A 24,742-nucleotide genomic window follows, 5' to 3' on the forward strand; every position below is an offset into this window, starting at 1 on the left:
CTACCACACTAGACACGTCACAACAACCATTTTGACACCATTAGGTTTCAATAGGTACATTTAATGTCAGAAAAATGTATACAATATACATCCTGAAATTCTTTTCTTCGCAAACATCCATGAAAACAGAGGAGTGCCCCAAAGAATGAATGGCAGTTAAATGTTAGAACCTAAAGCTCCCCCCCCCAGCTCCCCCTCCCACACACTAACAGCAGCAAGGCAACAGGCCCCCCCCCCACCAGCAAAAATTCATCGGCGCCCTCCACCGAGCACTCAAGCGTGCAGCAAAGTATCAGTAAAGACACAGACTTGCTTTACCCCAAAGGTTACTCGTTCACCCAGTAATTCAACATACCGCAGGCTCCCTCTCTCCCTAATAAGGGAAAAAGAGGTGATCCCGTTTCACAGTGAGAGAGGAGACATAACGAAACAACTTGCTGACTTATGGTGTTTAAATACCTGTTGCGTCGTTTTTTCCAAGCCAGTGCCCAAAGAACTGGGGTCTCTGGGCACACAGCCAGCAGCCAGCCCGCTGCTTCCAATCTTCCGTGTTTTCCTGCGACTCATCATTCGGCAGCAGCACCAGCCTTGAATCAGTCCGTCTCCAGAGCCACCAAAATCCAGCAGCCTGAAGACGTGCTAGTCTTCCAGGTTGCATCCTTGGCATTTCAAAAAGCATCCAGTTGCGAGGCCCTGCGAGCAGGTCCCTTTCCCGCAAAGAACCGAAGTCAGCGTGTAACTCCAGGTCAGGGTCATCAAAAGAACCCTGAAAGGGAAAAATAGAGATATTAAAGATAGAAATAGAGCTGTTTCCAAAGATGCAAGCAAAGGAGTCACTGTTTAGTGCCATCATTACTAAGCACTGTCCTCCGCCCAGACATACGTATGTCTGTTAAATAGTTAAGTTAAAATAAGTAGTGCAAAATAGCAAGTAAAAAAAGTAGTGAGGTGGTCCTCATTTATTCCATGTCCATTTAGAAATCGGATGGCAGAGGAGAAGAAGCTGTTCCTAAATCACTGAGTGTGTGCATTCAGGCTTTTGTACCTCCTTCCTAATGGTAACAGGAAGAAGGCATGTCCTGGGTGGTGGGGTTCCTGAATGATGGATGCCGCCTTCCTAAGGCACCGCTCCTTGAAGATGTCCTGGATAGTACAGAGCCTGGTACTCCATGATGGAGCTGACTAATTTTACAAATTACTGCAACTACTTTCGATCTTATGCAGTACCCTCCCTCCCCCACCCTCCATACCAGATGATGATGTAACCAGTCAGAATGCTCTCCACGGTACATTTGTAGAAATTTGACAAACCAAATCTCCTCAAACTCCTAATGAAATTGGCCAGTCTTTCCTTCTTTATAACTGCATTGATATGTTGGGACCAGGTTAGATCCTCAGAGATCTTGACACTCAGGAGCTTGAAACTGCTCACTCACTCCACTTTTGATCCCTCTATGGGAGTTGGTTCGTGTTACCTTGTCCTACTCTTTCTGAAGTCCACAATGAGCTCTTTGGTCTCACATACATTGAGTACAAGGTTGTTGCTGCAACGCAACTCAACTAGCTGGTATATCTTGCTCCAGTACACCCTCTCGTCACCATTCTGCCAACAATGGTTGTATCATAAGCAAATTTAGAGATGCCATTTGAGCTATACCTAACCACATAGTAGTCATTGGTATAGAGAGAGAGCAGAGCAGCTGGCTAAGCTCACATCCTGAGATGTGCCAGTGTTGATCATCAGCGAGGAGGAGATATTATTATCAAACCACACAGATAGTGGTCTTCCAGTTGGGAAGTTGAAGATCCAATTGCAGAGGGAGGTATGGAGGCCTAGGTTCCATAGTTTATCTATCAGTACTGTAGGATTGGTGCTGTTAAGAATGGTGGTGTAAACGCTGAGTTATAGTCAATGAACAGCATCCTGATACAGATTTTTGTATTGTCTAGGTGATCTGAAGTAGTGGATATAGCACAGTACATCATGGATAAAGCCCTCCCAACCATTGGCCATATCTAGACAAAATGTGTAATCCCATCACTGGGTTCGGGAAGAGTTACTACCCCTCAACAAACAGGCTCTTGAATTAAAGGAGATAACTTAGTTCAACTTCACATGCCTCATCATTGAAATGTTTCCATGACCAGTTTTTTTTTTTGTATTTACACAGTTTGTTGTCTTCTTTGCTCTGGTAGGACATATACTTATTATTCTATAGATTTGGAGAGTATGCCTACAGGAAAATGAATCTCAGAGTTGTATATGGTGACATAATGTAGTTTGAACAGCTTGAGTTGAGAAACTGCTGTGCATTGTTCTTGTAGAAACATGAATCCGTAACAACATTCCATGCACCATCAATCTTCTGGCCATGCCACGCTGGGATAAGTCTATAATAGAATAATAACCGTACTAGAATTGATGAAAGACCACACCAACTTGTGCGTTCAACCAGTGTGCAAGACAACAAAAAGAAAACCCATAAAATAAATAAATAATTAATAAATAAATAGATAGTTAAGCAATAAATATTGAGAACATGAGATGAGAAGTCTTTGAAAGTGAGTCCATAAATTGTGGAACATTTCAATGATGGGGCAAATGAAGTTGAGTCAAGTTATCCCCTTTGGTTTAAAAGTCTGATGGTTGAGGGACAGTAACTGTTCCTAAACCTGGAGGTGTAAGTCCTGAGGCTTCTGTGCCATCTACCTTTCTGGTGGCAGCAAAAGGAAAAGAGCATGCCCTTCATGGCAGGGTCTATGATGATGGATGCTGCTTCTCTGCAACAGCACTCTGTGTAGATTTGCTTAATGGTGGGAAGGGCTTTACTCGAGATGGACTGGGCTGTATCCTCTTATTTTTTTGCCAGATTTTCCATTCAAGGGTTTTAGTGTTCCTGTACCAGGCCATGATGCAGCCAGTCAATATATTCTCCACCACATATCTATAGAAATTGGTCAAAGTTATGGAAGTCATTGCTGAATCTTCGCAAATGCCTAGGGAAGTAGAGGTACTGCTGTGCTTTCTTTATAATCACACCTACTTGCTGGGCCCAAGATAGGTCGTCTGAAATGATACACTGAGGAGTTTAAAGTTGCTGACCCTTTCCCACATCTGGACCTCTGACGAGGAATGGCTCATGGACCTCGGGTTTCCTCCTCCTGAAGTTAATAATCAGCTCCTTGGTCTTATTGACATTGAGTGAGAGGTTATTGTTATGACACCACGGCCAGATTTGCAATCTCCTTCCTATAGGCTGATTCATCACCACCTTTGATTTGGCCCATGACAGTGATATCATCTAGAAAACTGAATATGGCATTGGAGCTGTTTAGCCACACAGTCATAGGTGTAAAGCATGTAGAGCAGGGGGCTAAGCACACAGCCTTGTGGTGCACCTGTGCTGATGGAGATCATGAAGAAGATGTTGTTGCCAATCTGAACTGACTGGGGTCTGCAGGTAAGGAAATCAAGCATCCAATTATACAAGGAAATATTGACACCAAGGTCTTGAAGCTTATTGATTAGTTTTTAGGGGATGATGGTATTGAATGCTGAGCTGTAATTGATAAACAGCATCCTGAAGTATGTATCTTTGTTGTCCTGATGCTCCAGGGTTGAGTGAAGAGCCAATGAGATGGCATCTGCTATGGACCTGTTGCTCCGGTATGCAAATTGGAGGAGATTCAAGCCACTTTTCAGACAGGAGTTGATGTTTCATTGCCAATCTCTTCACTGTGGATGTAAATACTACTGGATAATAGTCATTGAGATAGGTTACCACGATCTTCTTAAGCAATAGAATAATTGAAGCCTGCTTTAAACAGATGGGTGACTGCTGAAGCGAGAGGTTAAAGATCTCAGTGAACACTTCAGCCAGTTGATCAGTATGGATCTTTAGTATTTGGCTAAGTACCCTGTCTGGGCTGGATGCTTTTCGTGGGTTCACCCTCCTGAAGGATGTTTGCACATTGGCCTCAGAGACTGAAATCACAGGATCTTTGGTGGCTGTGAGAGTTTGTGACGGTCAAGGTGAAAATAGTAGGCACTGAGCTTATTTCCTATGTTGCTTGCCACAACCCCAAGCATGCTTTGTTGATTCAAGTTTAGTCTGGAATTGCAATTTGCCCGTGAGATGGCTTTCTGGAGATTGTACCTGGATCTCTTGTAACTTTCTTGGCCACCAGTCTTGAATGCCACTGATCTGGCACTCAGTAGATTGAGGACCTCATGGTTCATCCAGGGCTTCTGGTTGAAGAAGACGCAATGATTTTATGGGGAAAGACGTATCACCAATACACTCAAAAACTTCTATAGATATATCGTGGACAGCATTCTGACAGGCTGTATCACTGTCTGGTATGAAGGGTCTATTGCACAGGACTGAAAGAAGCTGCAGAAGGATGTAGATTTGATTAGCTCCATCTTGGGTACTAGCCTACAAAGTACCCAGGATATTGTCAAGGAACAGTGTCTCAGAAAGTCAGTGTCTATTATTAAGGACCTCCAGCACCCAGGGCCTACCCTTTTCTCATTGTTACCATCAGATAGGAGGTACAGAAGCCTGAAGGCACACACTCAGTAGTTCAGGAACAGCTTCTTCCCCTCTGCCATCCGATTCCTAAATGGACATTGAACCCTCGGACACTACCTCACTTTTTTTTAATGTATAGTATGTCTGTCTTTTGCAAGATTTTTAATCTATTCAATATATATATATAGTGTATAAACTAAACTGCATAACATTTACTTATTATTACTATTTTATGTTTTTCTTCTATATTATATTTTGCATTGAACTGCTGCTGCTAAGTTAATAAATTTCATGTCACATGCCGGTGATAATAAACCTGATTCTGATTCTACAACTAGGAGTGCTGTGTGTGGCTGTTTGTGCTGTGTTTTGCACCATAGCCCCAGAGGAACACTTTCGATTAGCTGTATCAGCATGTATGGTTGAATAACAATTAAAGTTTCAGCTTGAACTTGGCAGCTTATACTTTAACACTAGCTTTAGAGATTTGTTTTTTACAAGAGAAAATGAGTAGTGCTATTGTTTTCATCTGGTATATAATTCAGCCTTCAGGAAATGCTACTGATTTACTGTTGATTTATTTTTCCCACAGCTGGGATATAAAGCTTGGTATTGTGAAGGATAATTGCATTAAAATCCCTCTGAGTTCTCTCATATTAATTATCTGACAATATGCCAGATACGCAGCTATTTCAATAAGCTATAATCTGAGAACAAAAGAATTTTAATAAACTGGACCTGACCCTGATCTTGCACATTCTAATCACAGCACCTTTGCCCATGGACCACATAGAACGAATGGCTGATGAATGCATGAAGGATTTTGATGAAAATGATGACGATGATGATTTTGAAAATGATGAGGATCTCTTGGTAAGTTGTTACTTTGAAAAGGATAAAATGAGTATTGCATGATAAATTAGTTCTCAAAACAAATTTGTGTTTTTGAATTCTGTCCGGGCAAGGTGGTGCTGCTGTCTCACAGTTCTAGGATCCTGGTTCAATCTGATCTCAGGTGTTGTCTACATGATCATGTGGATTATTTCCAGGTGTTCTGGTTACCTCTCGCATCCCGAGGATGTGCTGGTTGTTTTATCTGATCACTGTAAATTACTCCTTAATATCATTCGGGGGGAAAGCACTAAAGGGAAGTAGATGGGTGTGTGAAAGAGAAAATAAGTTACAGCAATACAGGAAAATGAGAGAGAGAATGGAACTCATGGGTTGTTCCTTTGGAATTGACATTAACATAATGTCTTAATACCATTATGAAGTATGAAGTTAGTTTTCACTAATTTAATCTTAAACATGAAAGCACATTATTCTTCCAGTCCGTTACATCGTCCACTTCGACATTGGCTTCCCCGTGACCCAACTTCACAAATCAACCTTGTTCTTGTATCCATTAATATCTTTTGATTGATAGATATCTACAGTGCCTATAAAAAGTATTCATCCTCCTCCCTATAGTTTTCATGTTTTACTGTTTTAAAACATTGAATCACAGTGGATTTAATTTGGCTTTTTTTGACACTGATCACTCATGTCAAAGTGAAAACAGATCTCTACAAAGTGATCTATATTAATTACAAATATAAAACACAAAATAATTGAATGATAAGTATTCACTCCCCTTTAATATGACACTAAATCATCACTGTTGCAGCCAATTGGTTTTAGAAGTCACATAATTGGTTAAATGGAGATTACCATGTGCATTTAAGGAGTTTCTTTTTTTTGTAATTTATTTTTTATTGAAGTTCATCATCAAACAAACATTTCCATGAGATGTATTTCAGACATTGTACATATATATCACAAATCTCCACAAAGTATTTATCTGGGGTATACACTTATAGAAAAGTACGGAAAGAAAAAAATCAAGCAAAAGGAAAAAGCAATGTACAACTAGGGAGTGATCTTTTTTTTTTACAAAAAATTCATTGATCTGTGAGAATAAAATCAGGCCTGTGAGGCATTATGTAGTTAAACCATTTTTCCCCAGTATGAATCAAATTGTTCCAGCTTATGATTAACAGATGCTGTTATCTTCTCCATTTTCTAAATGTCCATTGTAATTTCCATCCATGTATTTAAAGTTGGGCTCTCCTGTGATAACCATTTCCTAGTAAGAGTCTTTTTACCAGCCATCAACAGTATATTCATTAAATATTTATCTCTTTTCAACCATTCTTGAGGTATATATTCAAAATATATGGTCTTACTCTCTAAGGGTATTTAACATTTAAAGATGTCTTGTAGGGCATTGTGTATCCCCCTCCAATAGTTTTTGATAACAGGGCAGTCCCAAAAATAATAATGATTTGCATTTTGATTTCCACAATTTCTCCAGCAAACAGGGTTACTATCATAATGGGATTTCTGAGAGGGTGTAATAAAATACCTTATCAAGTTTTTCCATCTATTGAATGGATGGAACACTCCCTCCATTTCTGTGAACTGGTACACTTCCATTGATACCTCCATATTATTGTCCATTCTTCCTCAGACATAATTATCCCTCCTTCCTTCTCCCATTTTGTTTTAATGTATGAAGTCAAATGTGTTTTAAGATTTGACAACCCCTTATACATGCTTGAAATGATTCTACTACTGTTATCTGAATTATTTGCTTTTCTATATAGCTCTATCAAGCATGTACTTGCCTTGGTTACATTTTTAAGTGTCTTATTAACATATTGTCGCATCTGTAAATATCGATAAAAATCTTGTTTTTCTAATAAGTGTTTCTCTTTAAGCATTTCAAAACTGAACAGTGTTCCTTCTTTCATTAAGTTGCAAAGAACTGTTATTCCTTTAGCTGTCCAGTCCTTAAATCTAGCATCCAATTTATTTGGTATAAAATCCGAGTCATTTGCACACTATTTAAGAATTGCAATATCTCCCTCTAGATTATATTCTTTTATAGTAGTTTTCCATATTTTAAGAGTCAATTTCACCCATGGGTTATCAATAGTATTTATGTACCTTTGCAGGTTGTTATCAGCCAAAATTGCTTGTATGGGGATGGGAAGTACCCGCTCCTCAATGTTTTTCCATTGAGCGTTATATGATGGGTTGCACCAACATATCACAGCTCTCAACTGTGCTGCAAAATAATAATCTCTAAGAGAAGGTAGGCCCCATTCCCCCCTTTTCCTTTGCTAATTGCAAAGTTTTGAGACGAACCCTAGGCCTTTTACCCTGCCAAATATACCTTGATAACACCTTGTTCCATTCATTGAATTGATTTTGATTAATCTCTATTGGTAGAGTCTGAAAGAGATATAACAGTCTGGGCAGTATATTCATTTTAATAGATTCAATCCTTGAACTGAGACTGAAAAAAAGAGATCAGGTTCTATCTTGCCATATCTTCCTTAATTTTTTATATAAAGGCTGATAATTACATTCTGATAGCTTTGCCAAATCTTTTGGCATAATGATGCCCACATATTTGAAAGACTCTGTGTGCCATGCTCAGGGATATCTACTTTCAATTTCTCTTGGTGGACTATAGTAATATGAAAGTAATTGGGTTTTATCTATGTTGATTTTGTATCCTGAGAATTGACCATATTGTTCAAAGGATCGCATCAATTTAGATAAAGAGTTTATTGGTTGCCCTAGATAGATCAAAATGTCATCCACGTAACAAGCCAATTTATGCTCTGTCCCTTTAATAGTAATTCCCCTGATATCTTCATTTTGTCTGATGTATTGAGCTAATGGTTCCAGATATAATGCAAAGAGTAGCGGTGACCATGCACAACCCTGTCTCGTGCCCCTTTCTAGAGTAAGACTATTTGATAAATATCCATTGATTTTAATCCAAGCAGTAGGAGTGTCATATAGTGTCTGTATAGTTTTAATAATTGTGTCTTGGAAACCAAATCTATGTAAAACTCTGTAAAGAAAATTCCAATTAACCGAATCAAATGCCTTTCCAGCGTCCACGCTTATCACTATTGCTTCGATTTTATTTTTTTATATATGATCCATAATGTGAGGTGTCCTTCGTATATTGTTTTGTATCTAGCATTGTTATATAAAACCTGTCTGATCGTTATGCATCAGTATGGGTAGAAACTCCTCTAATCGTTTGGCTATAATGGAGGTAAATAATCTATAATCTGCATTAAGAACGAATATTGGTCTAAATGACCCGCATTCCATTTTATCCTTGCCTTCACGTACATCATGTCCCTATTGTTCCTATCATTTGGCTTAATCATGTTCTAATCTACATCTCTTAGCTACCTCTCATTAACACACCATTGTCTTCTACGTTCCTAAGATTTCATTCTACTAAGTTGAGTACATGCATAGCAAATAACTGACTTCATAGTTAAAATTTATACTTTATACTCCAGTAGTACAACTAGGGAGTGATCTTAAGCTGCCATTCTCGATGATGACATCACAGGAACCCATGACTTAACCTGCCATTCTTGATGATGATGTCACCGGAACCTGTGCATTTGAGGAGTTTCAATTGATTGTAGTAAAAATACATCTGTATGTGGAAGGTCCAACTGCTGGTGAGTCACTATCCTGGCAAAAACTACACCATGAAGACAAAAGAACACTCCAAGCAACTCTGGGAAAAGGTTATTGAATAGCACAAGTCAGGAGATGGATACAAGAAAATTTCCAAGTCACTGAATATCCCTTGGAGTCAATCATCAAGAAATGGAAAGAATATGGCACAGCTGTAAATCTGCCTAGAGCAGGCCTTCCTCAAAAACTGAGTGACTGTACAAGAAAGGGACTAGTGAGAGAGGCCACCAAGAGACCTATGACAACTCTGGAGGAGTTACAAGCTTCAGTGGCTGAGATGGGAGAAACTGTGCATACAACAGGTATATGGAGGAATTTAAGGTGGGGGATTATATGGGAGGCAGGGTTTAAGGATCGGAACAACATTGTGGGCCGAAGGACTGTACTGTTCTATGTTCTATGTTCAACAGCAGTTGCCGGATTGCTTCACCAATTCCAGCTTTATAGGAGAGTGGCAAAGGGGGAAAAAGGTACACATGAAATCTCGGCTACAGTTTGCCAGAAGGAATGTGAGAAACTGCTTGAAGAAGGATCTATGGTCTGATGAAACCAAAATTGAGCTTTTTAGCCATTAGACTAAATGCTATTTTGGCATGAGCCAAGTAATGTACCTCATGAGAAACCACACCATCCCTGCCGTGAAGCACGGTGACGGCTGCATCATGCTGTGCGGATGCTTCACTGCAGCAGGCCCTCAAAGGCTCATAAAAATAGAGGGTAAAATGAATGCAGCAAAATACAGGGAAATCCTGGAGGAAAACCTGATGCAGTCTGCAAGAGAACTGCGACTTGGGAGAAGATTTGTTTTCCAGCAAGACAATGACCCCAAACATAAAACCAAAGCTACACAGGAATGGTTTAAAAACAACAAAGTTAATGTCCTGGAGTGGCCAAGTTGGAGTTCAGAACTCAATCCAATTGAAAATTTGTGACTGGACTTGAAAAGGGCAGTTCATTCATGATCCCCATACAATCTGACAGAGCTTGAGCAGTTTTGTGAAGAATGGGGGGAAAAAATGCGGTGTTCTGATATGCAAAGCTGATAGAGTCCTATCTTCACAGACTCGAGGTGTAATTGCTGCATCTACTAAATACTGACTTGAATGAGATGGATGCTTATACAATCAATTATTTTGTGTGTTATATTTGTAATTAGATCACTTTATAGAGATCTGTTTTGACTTTGACACAAATGAGTTGTTTTTCTGTTGATCAGTGTCAAAAAAGCCATATTACATCCACTGTGATTCAATGTTGTAAAACAATAAAACATGAAAACTTGCAGGGCAGGGGGAGGAATACTTTATACTTTAATACCTATATCTCATATTCATTAAGGTATATATTGCACCTTTACTTGTACATGTACTTTTGTACATATTGTTCTGAAGGTACCACAGCTCTGAGGGGCCGAAGGAGCGGGAGCAGCCCCCTCCTTCCGGAGAATCGCAAGATCGCTATTGATTCGGGTCTCAGAAGTGAGAGACAATGCAACGGTTCTGACCATTGTTCTTAGAGGCACCTGTGTGTCCCTACTACGTGACAGCTGCCATGGACATGAACACCCTCGGGCCATGTGGGGGTGGAGATTGCATCCCCCTACTTTGATGGACATCTACAACTCTGCAAGTAAAGATAAAAGCGGACCGCAGGAGGCAGTACCCTAGCGATGCACCAGAGGAACTTGCTCGCTCAACACTCCCGTGAGAGCTGGAAGCCACTCAACGCCACGTGCGCTCCTAACTCCTTTGCCTGGGGAGCAGGTGGCTGATACTACCGAGAAGGACTTCGAACTAACAACGGGGAGACCAACGCTCCCCTGATTTTAACGGACTGTTCATAAAGACACGGGCAAGTTTTCTTTTCGTTTTCACCGATCCCTCTAAAACAGGTGAAACCCAACGATTCCTCGAAAGGCTAAAGTCTGCAGACTTCTGAATGACTTTTTATATTCCAATGGACAAAAATATTATCCCCTAGACAACAGCCGAGATTACTTCTTAATGATGATTGTTACTACACCCGCGCTTTAGATTGCGTATTGGTGATGTGCATTATCTGAATGTTTGCATTAACCCTACTTTTGTGCCCCTTTATAAATAAAAACGTTTGAAAATAGTGACATCAGACTTCAACGGACCTCTCTATCTTTGCTGGTAAATTCTCCAGTTACGGGATACGTAACAACATCAATATATGAACATAAGACACACGGGCAGAATTGGGCCATTTGACCCATTGAGTCTGCTCCACCATTTGTTCATGGCTGATTTATTTCTTCATTTTCCTATCTTCTCAGCACAACTAAATTTCATCCCAATCACTGACAAAACCTGGTCCTCTACCTGTTTGCTTTCTCTTCTGTAGATGTAACTTGGTACATCTAGTTCAAGTGCAGCTCTGTCTCAGTGGTTGCCACAATATTACAACCTTATCTCTGGAACCAGACTTAACCTATACAATGTATTACATAAAATGTTTGTTACCTTGCACTAAAGCACATCCAAAGTACAATTATTTCCTCTCTAAAGAACTCACCCAACTAAATTATTAGATGTGAATAGTGCCACCTTCTTAACCTTCTGCAGAAATATCCCCTTTTGTCCAAACATTAGCTTCTCATTTAGTATTGAGGATACTCAGTTTAAATCTACCTGAAGAATTTTTTACAGTAGAGAAGAACACAGTTTTGCAGGAAGTCTGAATAAAACTAGAAAATAAAAGAAAAGTAGGATGGTTAAATCGGTAGAAAGAAGAAGTAGAAAATTAATGTTTGGGTAAATAACTTTTATCAGATCTGCCAATGGTTACCACCTTACTATACTTTCCTTTCTTCTCTCCTTCCCTTTCCCAAATCAGCCAGTGGAGCTGACTCGATGGCTGATTTGGCTTAATTCTGCTCCTACATAGGTTTTATTGTCTTATTTTAAAACTTATACATATCTATTTTTTCCTATTTTGATCAAAGGTCGTTAGCTTCATTGCTGCCAACCTCCTGAGGCTTTCAAACATTTTCTGGGTTTCATTCTAATGAATTCAATTGTGTTGTTGTTGGAGTTATTCCTAAATAATTTGTATTACACATAAATGTCAGTTATTATTTAAATATTCAACATTTGTTTATTAAATGATTTTTCACTTAATTTTCCTTTTGTAAATTTTGAACTTACTGTGTATTGGGATTATGAATGAATGCCTGAAGGCCTTTCAATGAAATGTGAAGTCATATTCAAGTGGAGTCATGAAGATTACACAATTGCAGTTATCCAGAATGAGTAATTGGTTAGGTTCATAAATGGAAAACCCAGCTGATCATTTTTCCCTGACCTGGAGTAAAGCTATGAACCCCACATCTACAAAATCTACCAACTCTACACAGACATGCTGACTCAACATCCTGTCATGATTTGCTTTAACCAGTAGATGATGTGGGAAGTCATTGTAATGAAACTGAGCATTGGCCATTGTGCCTAATTAATTTAATGACAATTAACTGTTTACATTATCCATTTGGTGTTTATTTTAGCAAACTCCTTAAGTTATGGCATATCAAATAATTGTGTATTAAATGTGTGTATCTTAAAATGTATCAATGCTTGAAAGTCATGGATTATCTTATTTTTCACTGAATAACTTTTGAAACCAGAAAATAGTAACATTGTAACCATTGAAAGATGCATCTTTTACAGTTACATCCATTAATTGCTTGTCTCCTTATTTCCACAAATCTAAACCTGCAGAGGACTTATCAAACAACTAGAGTGTGGGAAATGCCTCAGTATGAAACAAACTGTGTTCTGTGTTTATTAATTTGTTAATGGATTACATAATGGTAAACCGGGTATTGTGCTAATTAAAAAGATTTGCTCAAGTTACATAAAACATTTATTTTTCTAATTAAGGCAGAGTTAAAGGAAGTGGTTGGGGATGAGGAGGAAGAATCTTCACCTTCTCCCACCGATATGCCAGCATCGGTAAAGCAACAAATTGTATCTCAGCCTCAGGTAAATGATGTCTTTCTAGATTAACAAGGAAAGATTATTCTTGTACATGTTCTAATGCTGTCAATTAAAACAAAAGTTGTTGCTACATAATGTGCTTTTATTTGTTGCACCTCGGTAGACTATTTGTAATTTGACTTTACTAATTACATTCTCATTTGGAAAGTGCAGATAATCTTTAGTTTCAGAAATGTCTTGTAAGATATTTATTGAATTCTCTTAAAAGGACCACTAAAATTCAATTTTAGGAAAATGTGTAATTAACACAGTGGAGATTAACTGTAATGTATTGATGCATAAAATTGTCAGCAAGTTGATAGCAGTGAAATAGCACCAAGAGCTAAACTATACTATTGTCAGCATCAGCTATAGCAATTTGTGGATGAAGTTGAGTTAGTTTTGCTTTGTCTGATTTGCTTTCAGTTCATAGAATAACAAAGTAATTATGTCTTTCATGAGGTCTTTGTCTAGTTTTTAAACTTTGCCTAATTTTCATTTTATATTGGTTATGTTATAAGTCTTACAAGTTCCCTGAAATATGACATAAGACATAGGAGCAGAATTAAGCCATTCAGCCCATCGTCTCTGCTCTGCCATTCCATCATGGCTAATCCTAGATCCCACTCAACCCCATACACCTGCCTTTTCATCATAACCTTTGATGCCCTGAATGTACCAAGAACAGTTCTGGGTGAAATTATCAGGGAAGTGCCGAAATAGAGTTGTGGCATCCATCATAAATGTGGTTATAAAAATTGATCCGGTAGGACATGGTGTATTGACATACTGAATAAATTTACTCATAAAGTGGCAAGTCATTCAAAGTGTTTGAATTCCACAATTTATTTTAATATTATCAGCACCTGAGATGTACTAATTTAATGAAATCATAGAACAATTTTTTTTTAAAAAGTTGAGAGATTTAGGCCTTGCATTTGTTTCCTAAGTTTGTCACAAAAGCAAGTAGTGATGATTTTATCTTGCATTTATATTGTGATGGGAGTACATCACAAAGCCATATACAAGAATTAAAGATGAATTGATTACTAGTAGAGTATGTTCATTGACCTGCACACTGGGACACATTTATTGGAAAATAGAATCCAAAACGTTGAAGGTCCTATTTACTCTATTTACACTCAACCCCCGTTGGGAAATGAGGGAGGGCAAGTTACCGAAATGTCAATTTGATACCAGTGACCATATTCTCCTAGTTTTAAAGTAGATAAAGTCTTAAAACAGGGGAAGGGTAACTTTGATGCAATTAGACAGGAACTTGCAAAGGTGGATTATGAGAGGCTGTCTAGCATTTGCGAGGTTTTTAATAGTGATTTAGAAACAGAATTTAGGATCAGCATGTTCCTGATAGAGTGAAAAGCAAGGCTGGCAAGCAGAGGGAACCCTGGTTCAGAAGGGATATTGAGAGTCTGACAAGGAAAACAAAGCATTTGTCAGGTGAAGGCAGGTGGGAGTGTGGTGTTTAAGGGGTGAGGAGTCCATTTAATAGGAAAACAGGAGGACTAAAAGACATGATTTGGCAGATAAGATAAAGGAGACTCTATATTAAGTGTGTAGAATATTTTGCCACTTAGAGTAATTGAAGTATACAGTCCTGATATGAATAAAGGAAGAAATGTTTCATTCATGGTGGACAAGGAAATAGAGATTCTGGTAATTGCTGAGAAAAAGCAATTGAGATCCGTGAAAGCTTAAGGATGATAACTTACAGCATTTAGAACAAATGCCTTGCTGTGGTGTGCATTATATATCCTATTTTTCCCCTCCCCAAGTCAAGCACAGTTTCTACGAATGCTGCTGGTTTGCAAGGTACACTGGAAGAACGAATTCGGATGTATGGGATTGCAATTGCTAATGCAAAGCAAGCTGGGGAAACCTCCAAAATGAAAAGATATGAACGAGGACTAAAGGTATAATTTATTAGTTATTTATGTTCCTACCTCCAGTTTTGGATTTTTCTGTTGATTGCATTGGAGATGCTTCAGCGTCAGTTGATGGGAACAGTGTTTTAATAATGCAGCCAAAGTGTGAAGTTTGTTTTGTCCAACCTTGTTTTAAAGAAAGATTTAGCCCTGAGGCTCCATTTAGCAAATTAGCAATTCAGAGAAGTTGAATTAAAATTCTCATTAGGGCTGTATTTTTGGTTGGATTTAATGTTACTTCAGCACAGCTGCAGTTGTTGCACAATGTTGTGCACTCAAATTCAAATTTTTTTTGCAATTACTCTTTAACTGTGTGTACTTTCATAGCAAAAATGAAGAACTTTTGGTTTAATGTACAAGTTCAGTTTGGATTTCCTTTTCATAATCTACTCAACAAGCTGCTTATTATCTGAAGTGTGGTTTCTTAAAAGAATATGGAGATAATATTCTCACTGAAACAGTTTGATTTTTTTTGGAAAACCTTGAGAAGAATTTATTAGAAATCATGTGAATTTTAAAGTTTATTTAAATATAGTATATACAATCTTTAACTTTATTTTTTTTGAACAGACTCTACAGACAATGTTGGCTTCTGCAAAGAAAGGTAAAAAAATAGATGAAGCAGAAATTCCTCCCCCAGTGGCCACTGGTAAAAGCAGTGCTCCAGTCCTCCAACCTGATGGCTTAAATGCAGGAAGTTTGGAAGCTGAAAATGTAGAAGATGGAAAAGCTGAAATTCCTGATGAAACAGCAGCACCAGCAAAATCTACTAAGACTGAGTTACCTCTGTCTTCCATGCCTGAGCCTCACAATGTTCTTGAAGAGCAGGCACCTACCACTCACTCACAGATCAGTGATGTGCCCATTGCAGCAGTTAACGAAAATACAGGTACTGTATCAAAAGAAACTGCTTTTATTCTGCCATTTCAGTTGCAATAGGTCGGGTCTTGCAAACAGATTTGTAAAGCCAGCTCTGTCGGTTCACTGAGCCACTAGATTCTCAAGGAGTCTAGTGGCCATACTCACTCACCAACTTCCAAGGAATTACTCTTGAACCCTGCAACAGGCTAAATTGATTAGGAAGCAAATGACAAGGTAGGTTGCATTTTAAAGTATTTTGCTTTACTTATTTTTAATACCTTTTTGAGGTGTTGTTGGTTAACTTCAACAATTTAATTTTTTTAAATAATTGAGTTATTTTCTTCCATTTTAATCTTTAAATATCTCTGCATCACACACAAAATGCTGGTGGAACACAGTAGGCCAGGCAGCATCTATAGGAAGAAGTACAGTCAACGTTTTGGGCCGAAACCCTTCGTCAGGACTAACTGAAAGAAAAGATAGTAAGAGATTTGAGAGGGGGAGATACGAAATGATAGGAGAAGACGGGGGGGGGGGGGGGATGAAACTAAGAGCTGGAAAGTTGATTGGCAAAAGGGATACACAGCTGGAGAAAGGAGATGATTACGGGATTGGAGGTGTTTGCATTTTTAAATATCTCTGCATGTTAGTTTTTACATCTGGTGATGTCCTAGGCCCCCCTATGCCAGTTGTCGGTCTCTTCAGGCCGCACACCTCTGAAATAGAGTGCTGAGTGGCCCTCAACATCCTGTAGAGGCAAGTGTAGTCATGGAAACCTTAGGCAGTGATTCCAAATGCAACAAGATTAGGCTAAACATAAATATATTCACATCCTAGCTGATCAGGAATTAGGTGATGTCTACAATGGGGAAATCATATATAGTCTGTGAAAGACTGTTAACTTGTTAAAATTATTGTTCTGTTCCTCTTTGATAAATATATTTTGACTGATTGAAAGATAGCACTGCTGAAATAAATATACCAGTTTGGTAAAATACAAATCAGTCTTGTAGTCAATTTTAGATTAAGCTCTGAACCGAATTAGGAAATCACTGAAAGTAGTCGTTTGAAACCTGTCCTGTTGCAGATCAATTATACTATGACCTTTACAGTCAGTATTTTGTTTTAACATTTTGCAGGGTCGGATGATTCAAAAACAAAAGAGCTGTTAATTGGAAGACAGAAGGAATATAAATTGGCTGCACTGAGAGCAAAGCAACAAGGAGACATCACAAAAGCTCTAGAATATGTGAAAATCTGCAAAGTAAAAGATTTGTAATGTTTTGGTGAATTTGTAAAATGTTTAATGTGACAGCATTTAGTGTTTAATTTATGCTTATATATGACCAATATAGAAGCAATTCCTGAAGTTCGATTCAGCAGAGACTGTTTTAATGGTCGTGGTGTGTTTGCTCTTAGGTAAAATTAATTAGATACTCTTGAAGTTGCACACTTATCTGACAAATGAAATCAGCTGTGAAGTACTAAAAACTAAGCAGATTTAATGTAAGATATATTTGAATAATAAAAAGGATAAAAAGCCACCATTACCAACATGAAATTGTCTAAAGTTTAGGCACTTGTTCCTCTGTTTCAAACTGGTGATATTTCATTTTCTGAAGATTTATGAACTAGCAATTGGCAGTTAAACTTTAATCAGACCTTCTGTTTACTTCTCAATGATTTGCTTCTTTAGTTTTGAAGGAAAGTGCTCTCCCACAGCAGTTTTGAAGTTGCCAACTCTCAAAAAGACTGTAAACCAGTTGAGCCAGTTAAATATTTACTTTTAATACTACTACACGTACTTGTGACATGCAAAGATTTTGCTGTGACAGTTCCAAAATCTTCATATAATAAAGAAAGAAATAGCTAATAAATCATGTAATCCCTAATTGGTGGCAGGTTGGAGATGCGTCTCTACCAAAGGAGGTGTAAGGTGCTCCTTCCCTCCACTAGTCCACAGGTTACCCTTGGGTAAGGTGTAGTGCCTGCTTTACCCCTCCCCCCTCCCCTGACAATGGCAAACTGCTTCTGCAGAAAAAAATTGATCGCCTTTGTCGAACGATATGGCACGTAATGATGATGATGAATCCCCAATGTTAAAAGATATTGTTATTAAGAATGTTTAGCTGTCTGTCTCATTGGATGTCTGACATTAGCCCTTCTGTTTGAAAGCACTTTGTTTATGCAAGTCACCTTGCATGAGAAGAATTGAGCAATGCTGACTCTCTCTCTCTAGTCAGAATTTCCACCTGCTTTATCTGCCTCTTGTTGACTTGGTGGAAATATGAAATGTTTTTACTTATGTTGTGGATTTAATCCTAGTGGTGACTTCAACTTTAAGGTTTCAGGGCATATAATTTCCAAAGATTTATTTTAATCTGGGTTTCTTTGTAATGTAATTATTTGCTTTTAGCTTCATCTACACATTTAATAATTTTGGACTGTTACAGCAGTGCACTGTTTTTAAACATAGAATAGATAGATTTGAATGTGTAAATTTTTATTTTGTTCTTTTTTTTTAGAGGCTTGATATTGCGTTAAAGGCTTTGCACAACGGGGAACCAGTGGATCTAAGTAATTTGCTATCATCATTAACAGGTGTAAATATATAATTGTTTTCAAAATGTATCTGCCTTTTATAGTTATGTTGAGTTAATAGCAGTTCATAAACAACTGGATATGCCTGCTTTATTGTTGTATGCATTTGCATGCACAAAGGAGTGACCATTGTGTTCCTGCATTGATTGCTCAGACAAAGCTAATCGCAGGTAGTCATTTGTGATATTCGTTGTCAAATGCTGCTTTCTTCACAGGACTCTTTAGATGACCCTGCTGAGACAATTGAGATTGAGTACTATTTAAGAGGAGATGGGAAACGGCCTTTCATTGAGATACCAAATAGATGTTTTCAGGACTGTCATCAAAATGGTACTCCTATCACATCCGCAGAGAAAACAAGAATTTCCCAGATTGTGTAGACGTAGTATCTGTAAATGCTGTTTCCTGACTGGAAATAGTACTGTGTACTTGAAATACCTTTTCCAACCAGTCATAATAAATAGATTAGAAACATAGAAACATAAAATAGCTGCTGCACAATATAGGCCCTTCGGCTTACAATGCTGTGCTGACCATATCCTTACCTTAGAACTACGTAGGCTTACCCATAGCCCTCTATTTTTCTAAGCTCTGTGTATCCATCCAGGATTCTCTTAAAAGACCCTATCATTTCCGCCTCCACCGCTGCTGCCAGCAGCCCATTCCACGTGCTCACCACTCTCTGCGTTTTAAAAAAAAAACCCAAAAAACTTACCTCTGACATCTCCTCTGTACTTACTTCCAAGCACCTTAAAACTATTCCCTCTTGTGCTAGCCATTTCAGCCCTGGGGAAGAGCCTCTGACTATCCACACAATCAGTGCCTCTCATCGTCTTACACACCTCTATCAGGTCACCCCTCATACTCCGTTGCTCCCAGGAGAATAGGCCAAGTTCTCTCAGCCTATTCTCATAAGGCATGCTCCCCAATCGAGGCAACATCCTTGTAAATCTCCTCTGCACCCTTTCTATGGTTTCCACGTCCTCCTGTAGTGAGATGACCAGAACTGAGCACAGTACTCCAGGTGTGGTCTGACCAGGGACCTGTATTGCTGCAACATTACCTCTCAGCTCTTAAATTCAATCCCACGATTGATGAAGGCCAATGCTCCGTACACCTTCTTAACCACAGAGTCAACCTGCGCAGCAGCATTGAGTGTCCAAGACCTCAGAGCCCAAGACCTCTCTGATCCTCCACACTGCCAGGAGTCTTACCATTAATGCTATAATCTGCCATCATATTTGACCTACCAAAATGAACCACCTCACACTTATCTGGGTTGAACTCCATCTGTCACTTCTCAGCCCAGTGTTGCATCCTATCAATATCCAACTGTAACTTCTGACAGCCCTCTACACTATCCACAACACTCCCAACCTTTGTGCCATCAGCAAATTTACTAATGCATCCCTTCACTTCCTCATCCAGGTCATTTATAAAAATCATGAAGGGAAGGGGTCTCAGAACAGATCCCTGAGGCACACCACTGGTTACTGACCACCGTGCAGAATATGACCCGTTCTCAACCACTCTTTGTCTTCTGTGGGCTAGCCAGTTCTGGATCCACAAAGCAATGTCCCTTTGGATCCTATGCCTCCTTACTCCCTCAATAAACGTTGCATGGGGTACCTTATCAAATGCCTTGCTGAAATCCATATACACTACATCTACTGCTCTACCTTCATCAATGTGTTTAGTCCCATTCTCAAAAAATTCAATCAGGCTCATAAGGCATGATCTGCCTTTGACAAAGCCATGCTGACAATTCCTAATCATATTAAGCCTCTCCGAATGTTCATAAATCCTGCTTCTCAGGATCTTCTCTATCTAACTAAAACAAATCATTATGAACTAAGTAGAAAGCTATATTCTTCACACAAACCAATTTTGAATTCTCGCACAGCAGAATCTGGCTCCTGACTGACTATTAATTTAGAAATACTTGTTGCATCCTTGCAGAAGATTAGTTATTCAACCTGTCAGATTAAGTATTTCTTGTGCTTTTAATATATTGAACAGAAAAACCATGAGATATCATAAAGTGACTTACTAACTTTATTACGGTTTTATATATTAAAATTATTCAAATATTTTGACAGATACCTCAACCCAAGACAAATCAGCAAGTCCTTCGAGGACAGTAACTATTCCTGATCATCAAGAAGGTGGTCCTAAAACAGAACCTCAGGGTAACACAGAATCAGGTAGGATAGGTTAGGTGTGCTTCGTAAATGTTCTGCACTGGTATTTCTGAAATTTAATTTTATTATATAAATAAGAAAAATGGCATTTTGTGAAAATAATTATAGATTAAATTAAAAAATAATATACCATAGATCAGTGCTGAAAGTTTGAAACTATGAAGCACAATTTGTAATTCAGTTTCTTAAGGATATAGTGGAAGTCACAGTAAGCCAAATTGATGGCTCTGGACCTGTATTCACTAAAATTCAGAAGAGTGAGGGGTGACCTAAATGAACCCTATAATGGTGAAAGGTCTTGATAATGGATGTGGAGAGAATGTTTCCTATGCTGGGAGAGTCTAAGACCAGAGGACACAGCCTCAGAAAAGAGGGAAATCATTTTAGAATGGAGATGAGGAGGAATTTCTTTAGCCAGAGGGTGATGAATCTGTGGAATTCATTGCCACAGGTGGCTGTGGAGACCATGTCTTTATGTATATTTAGGGCAGAGGTTGATAGATTACTGATCGGTCAGGGTAAGTGGGGAAGGGTATGAGGCTGAGAGGAAAATTGAATCAACCGTGATGAAATGGCTGAGCAGACTCAATGGGCCACATGACCTAATTCTGCTTCTTTTTTCTTCTGGTAGAAGGCATTATTACCCTCTGTTGCTGAGTGTATTCACAGTCTGGGAGTTTGGCTGTCCTGACTTACACTCTCTATATTGTGTTGTGGTGGGTCTGGATTTGCTGTTGTTTTTTCTTGTGTTGTGGGGCTTGGGGAGGACACTAAGCTTACATATTGTCTTATGGTCTAAATTAGGAGGTACAGTTGGTACTAAGTAGAATGTAGAACATTACAGCAAGTCATTCAACCCACTAGGTTCTGCTGTCCTTGTAACCTACTCCTAGATCAATATACCACATCCCTCCTACGTAAACCTCTGTTTTTCTATCATCCATGTGACTAAGAATTTCTTAAATGCCATTAATATATCTTTTTTTTAAAATTTTTTTTATTAGTTTTTCGAAACATTTTACAAATTAAAAACCCCAAATCCCAATGAGGAACATTAAAACAGTGCAAAATTAAGCATACAATAACAATATGCTACAAAGGAAGAGAATTTAGCAAAAAAAAAGCACCTGAATTAAAGACAAGTAAGCTTAGTGTCCTCCCCAAGCCCCACAACACAAGAAAAAAACAACAGCAACTCCAGACCCACCACAACACAATATAGAGAGTGTAAGTCAGGACAGCCAAACTCCCAGACTGTGAATACACTCAGCAACAGAGGGTAATAATGCCTTCTACCAGAAAAAAAAGGAGCTGAAAGCAAGGGACCGAAAAGAGAAAAAAACCCTAGTCAAGAGGAAGGTTATGAAAGTACTCGATAAAAGGTCCCCAGACCTTATGGAACTTTAGATCCGAATTGAGAACTGAATAATGAATTTTTTCGAGGTCCAAACAGGCCATGATGTCGTTAAGCCATTGAGCATGGGTGGGCGGGGCAACATCTCTCCATCTGAGGAGGATCAAGCGTCTAGCCAGGAGAGAGGCAAAGGATAATATTCGGCATTTGGTCAGACCCAGACATAAATGTGTCTCGCCCCAAAAACCGAACAGAGCAATTAAGGGGTTTGGTTCTAGGTGTTGATTCAGAATACACGATAACGTAGTGAAGACATCTTTCCAGAATTTCTCCAAGCTAGGACAGAACCAGTACATATGGATGAGAGAGGCCACGCCCCTCTTGCATTTATCACAGAGTGGACTAACGCTAGGGTAGAATCGAGATAGTTTAGATTTAGACAAATGGGCTCTATGAACAATCTTAAACTGTAAAAGGCAGTGGCGAGCACAAAGAGAGGTTGAGTTAACTGATTTGAGAACTGAATCCCAGCTCTCCTCAGATAAGGAGATATTTAAATCCTGCTCCCAGGCCATTTTGATTTTATCCATGGGGGCCCGTCGTAAGGCTGCTAGTTTATCTCGGATGATTGATATTAAGCCTTTACATAGTGGATTCATGGAAAGAAATAGGTCCATAGCATTTTTTGCAGGCATTTCAGGAAAGTTAGGAATTAAAGGAGCAATAAAGTGTCAGATTTGGAGATATCTGAAAAAATGAGCATTGGGCAGATTGAACTTAACAGAGAGCTGCTGAAAAGAAGCGAAGCGATTATCAATGAAAAGATCTTCAAAATGTCTAATGCCCTTCCTATACCAAATCTGGAATGCTGAATCATATGTAGTAGGTAAAAAAAGGTGATTATGAGCAATAGGGCTGGAAACGGAAAACCCCTGGAAACCATAGCATTTCCTGATCTGAGCCCATATACGCAAAGTGTGTCTAACAAGAGGATTAGCTATTGATCTGGGCAGACTACTAGGGAGTGCAGAGCCAAGAAGTGCAGAGATAGATAATTCTTTAGTGGAGCTCAGCTCCATTGCCACCCAGTTAGGGCATTTGGTTTGGCCATGGAAGAAAGACCAGAAGGTAGCACAACGTATATTAGCTGCCCAATAATATAAACGAAAGTTAGGTAAAGCCATGCCACCCTCTTTTTTTAGATTTTTGGAGATGGATTTTATTAATTCTAGAGCGCTTATTCTGCCACAGATATGACAAAATAATAGAGTCTAAGGAATCAAAAAAAGATTTAGGAATAAAAATTGGGATAGATTGAAATAGGTATAAAAATTTGGGGAGAACATACATTTTAACAACATTAATACGACCTACCAAAGACATAGATAGAGGTGACCATTGAACCAGACTCTGTTTTATAGCATATGAAAGATTGGCAAAGTTTTCACGAAAGAGATCTTTAAACTTCCTTGTGACTGTAATTCCAAGATAAGTAAATTGATTATGGACTACTTTAAAAGGGAGATCATGAAATGTTAGTTCTTGTGCTTCTTTATTAATTGGGAGAAGTTCACTCTTATGTAAATTAAGTTTATAGCCAGAGATCTGGCTAAACTGGTCAAGAAGTGAAAACATTAGAGATAAGGATGTAGACGGATTTGAGAGAAAGAGTAATAAGTCATCAGCATAGAGAGAAACTTTATGCTCAACACCCCCTCTCCAAATCCCAGTCAATTCAGGGCAGTTTCGAAATGCTATCGCCAGAGGTTCCATAGCCAAATCAAAGAGAAAGGGACTTAAGGGGCATCCCTGGCGGGTGCCACGTTTGAGATTAAGTACTTGGGATTTCTGAAAATTGGTTAAAACAGAGGCAGTAGGACACAGGTACAACAATTGGATCCAAGAGATGAAACTTTGGCCAAGGTCAAATTTTTCTAAAACTGCAAAAAGGTAGTTCCACTCTATACGATCAAATGCTTTCTCCGCATCGAGGGAAATAACACATTCAGGAATCCCAGTTGGAGGTGAGTATAAGATATTAAATAAACGCCGAATGTTAAAAAAAGGGAAACGGTTTTTAATAAAGCCTGTTTGGTCATCAGAGATAATGGAGGGAATGACGGTTTCTAATCTATGTGCCAAAACTTTAGCTAAGATCTTTACATCAACATTGAGCAGAGAGATCGGCCTATACGAGGAACACTCTGTTGGGTCTTTGCCCTTTTTTAAAAGAAGAATAATAGATGCCTCACTGAAAGAGGGTGGCAATTTGCCGTAATTAAACGAGTCAGATAATACTGAAAGTAACTGAGGAGGAGAATGATTTATAAAATTCTACAGGGAACCCATCAGGTCCAGGAGATTTCCCTGAGGACAGTGCAGAAATTGCAGTAGATATTTCTTCTAATGACATAGGCGCATTGAGTTTGGCTTTGAAATCAGATGAAAGTGAGGGGATATTCAGATTCTGTAAAAATTGATCAACAGAGATATTGTCATTCAGAGATTCAGAGGAATAAAGCCGAGAATAAAAATTTTAAAATGCGTCATTAATTTCTAAATGATCCGATGTAAAGTCTCCGTTCTCCTTCCGGATCTTTGTAATATGTTGTTTGGCTTTGGAACGCCTCAGTTGATTGGCTAGGAATTTACCAGACTTACCCCCATGAATGTAAAAGCGACTCTTGCT

General features: G+C 38.7%; 1 protein-coding gene across 3 annotated transcripts in view; it reads left to right on the forward strand.

Moving 5' to 3' along the window:
- The window catches only part of LOC132401903 (coiled-coil and C2 domain-containing protein 1B-like), a 94,756-nt gene that overhangs the window by 19,394 nt on the left and 50,620 nt on the right, over window positions 1-24,742 (forward strand). For all 3 annotated transcript variants that reach the window (XM_059984244.1, XM_059984243.1, XM_059984245.1), the window contains exons 3-9: window positions 5,305-5,408; window positions 12,998-13,099; window positions 14,887-15,024; window positions 15,607-15,925; window positions 17,037-17,161; window positions 18,423-18,498; window positions 20,598-20,702. In XM_059984244.1, the coding sequence (XP_059840227.1) occupies window positions 5,305-5,408; window positions 12,998-13,099; window positions 14,887-15,024; window positions 15,607-15,925; window positions 17,037-17,161; window positions 18,423-18,498; window positions 20,598-20,702 (969 nt within the window). The remainder of the gene's footprint in view (window positions 1-5,304; window positions 5,409-12,997; window positions 13,100-14,886; window positions 15,025-15,606; window positions 15,926-17,036; window positions 17,162-18,422; window positions 18,499-20,597; window positions 20,703-24,742) is intronic.

This window comes from Hypanus sabinus, chromosome 11 (genome assembly GCF_030144855.1).
Source record: "Hypanus sabinus isolate sHypSab1 chromosome 11, sHypSab1.hap1, whole genome shotgun sequence".
Taxonomy (NCBI): Eukaryota; Metazoa; Chordata; class Chondrichthyes; order Myliobatiformes; family Dasyatidae; genus Hypanus; species Hypanus sabinus.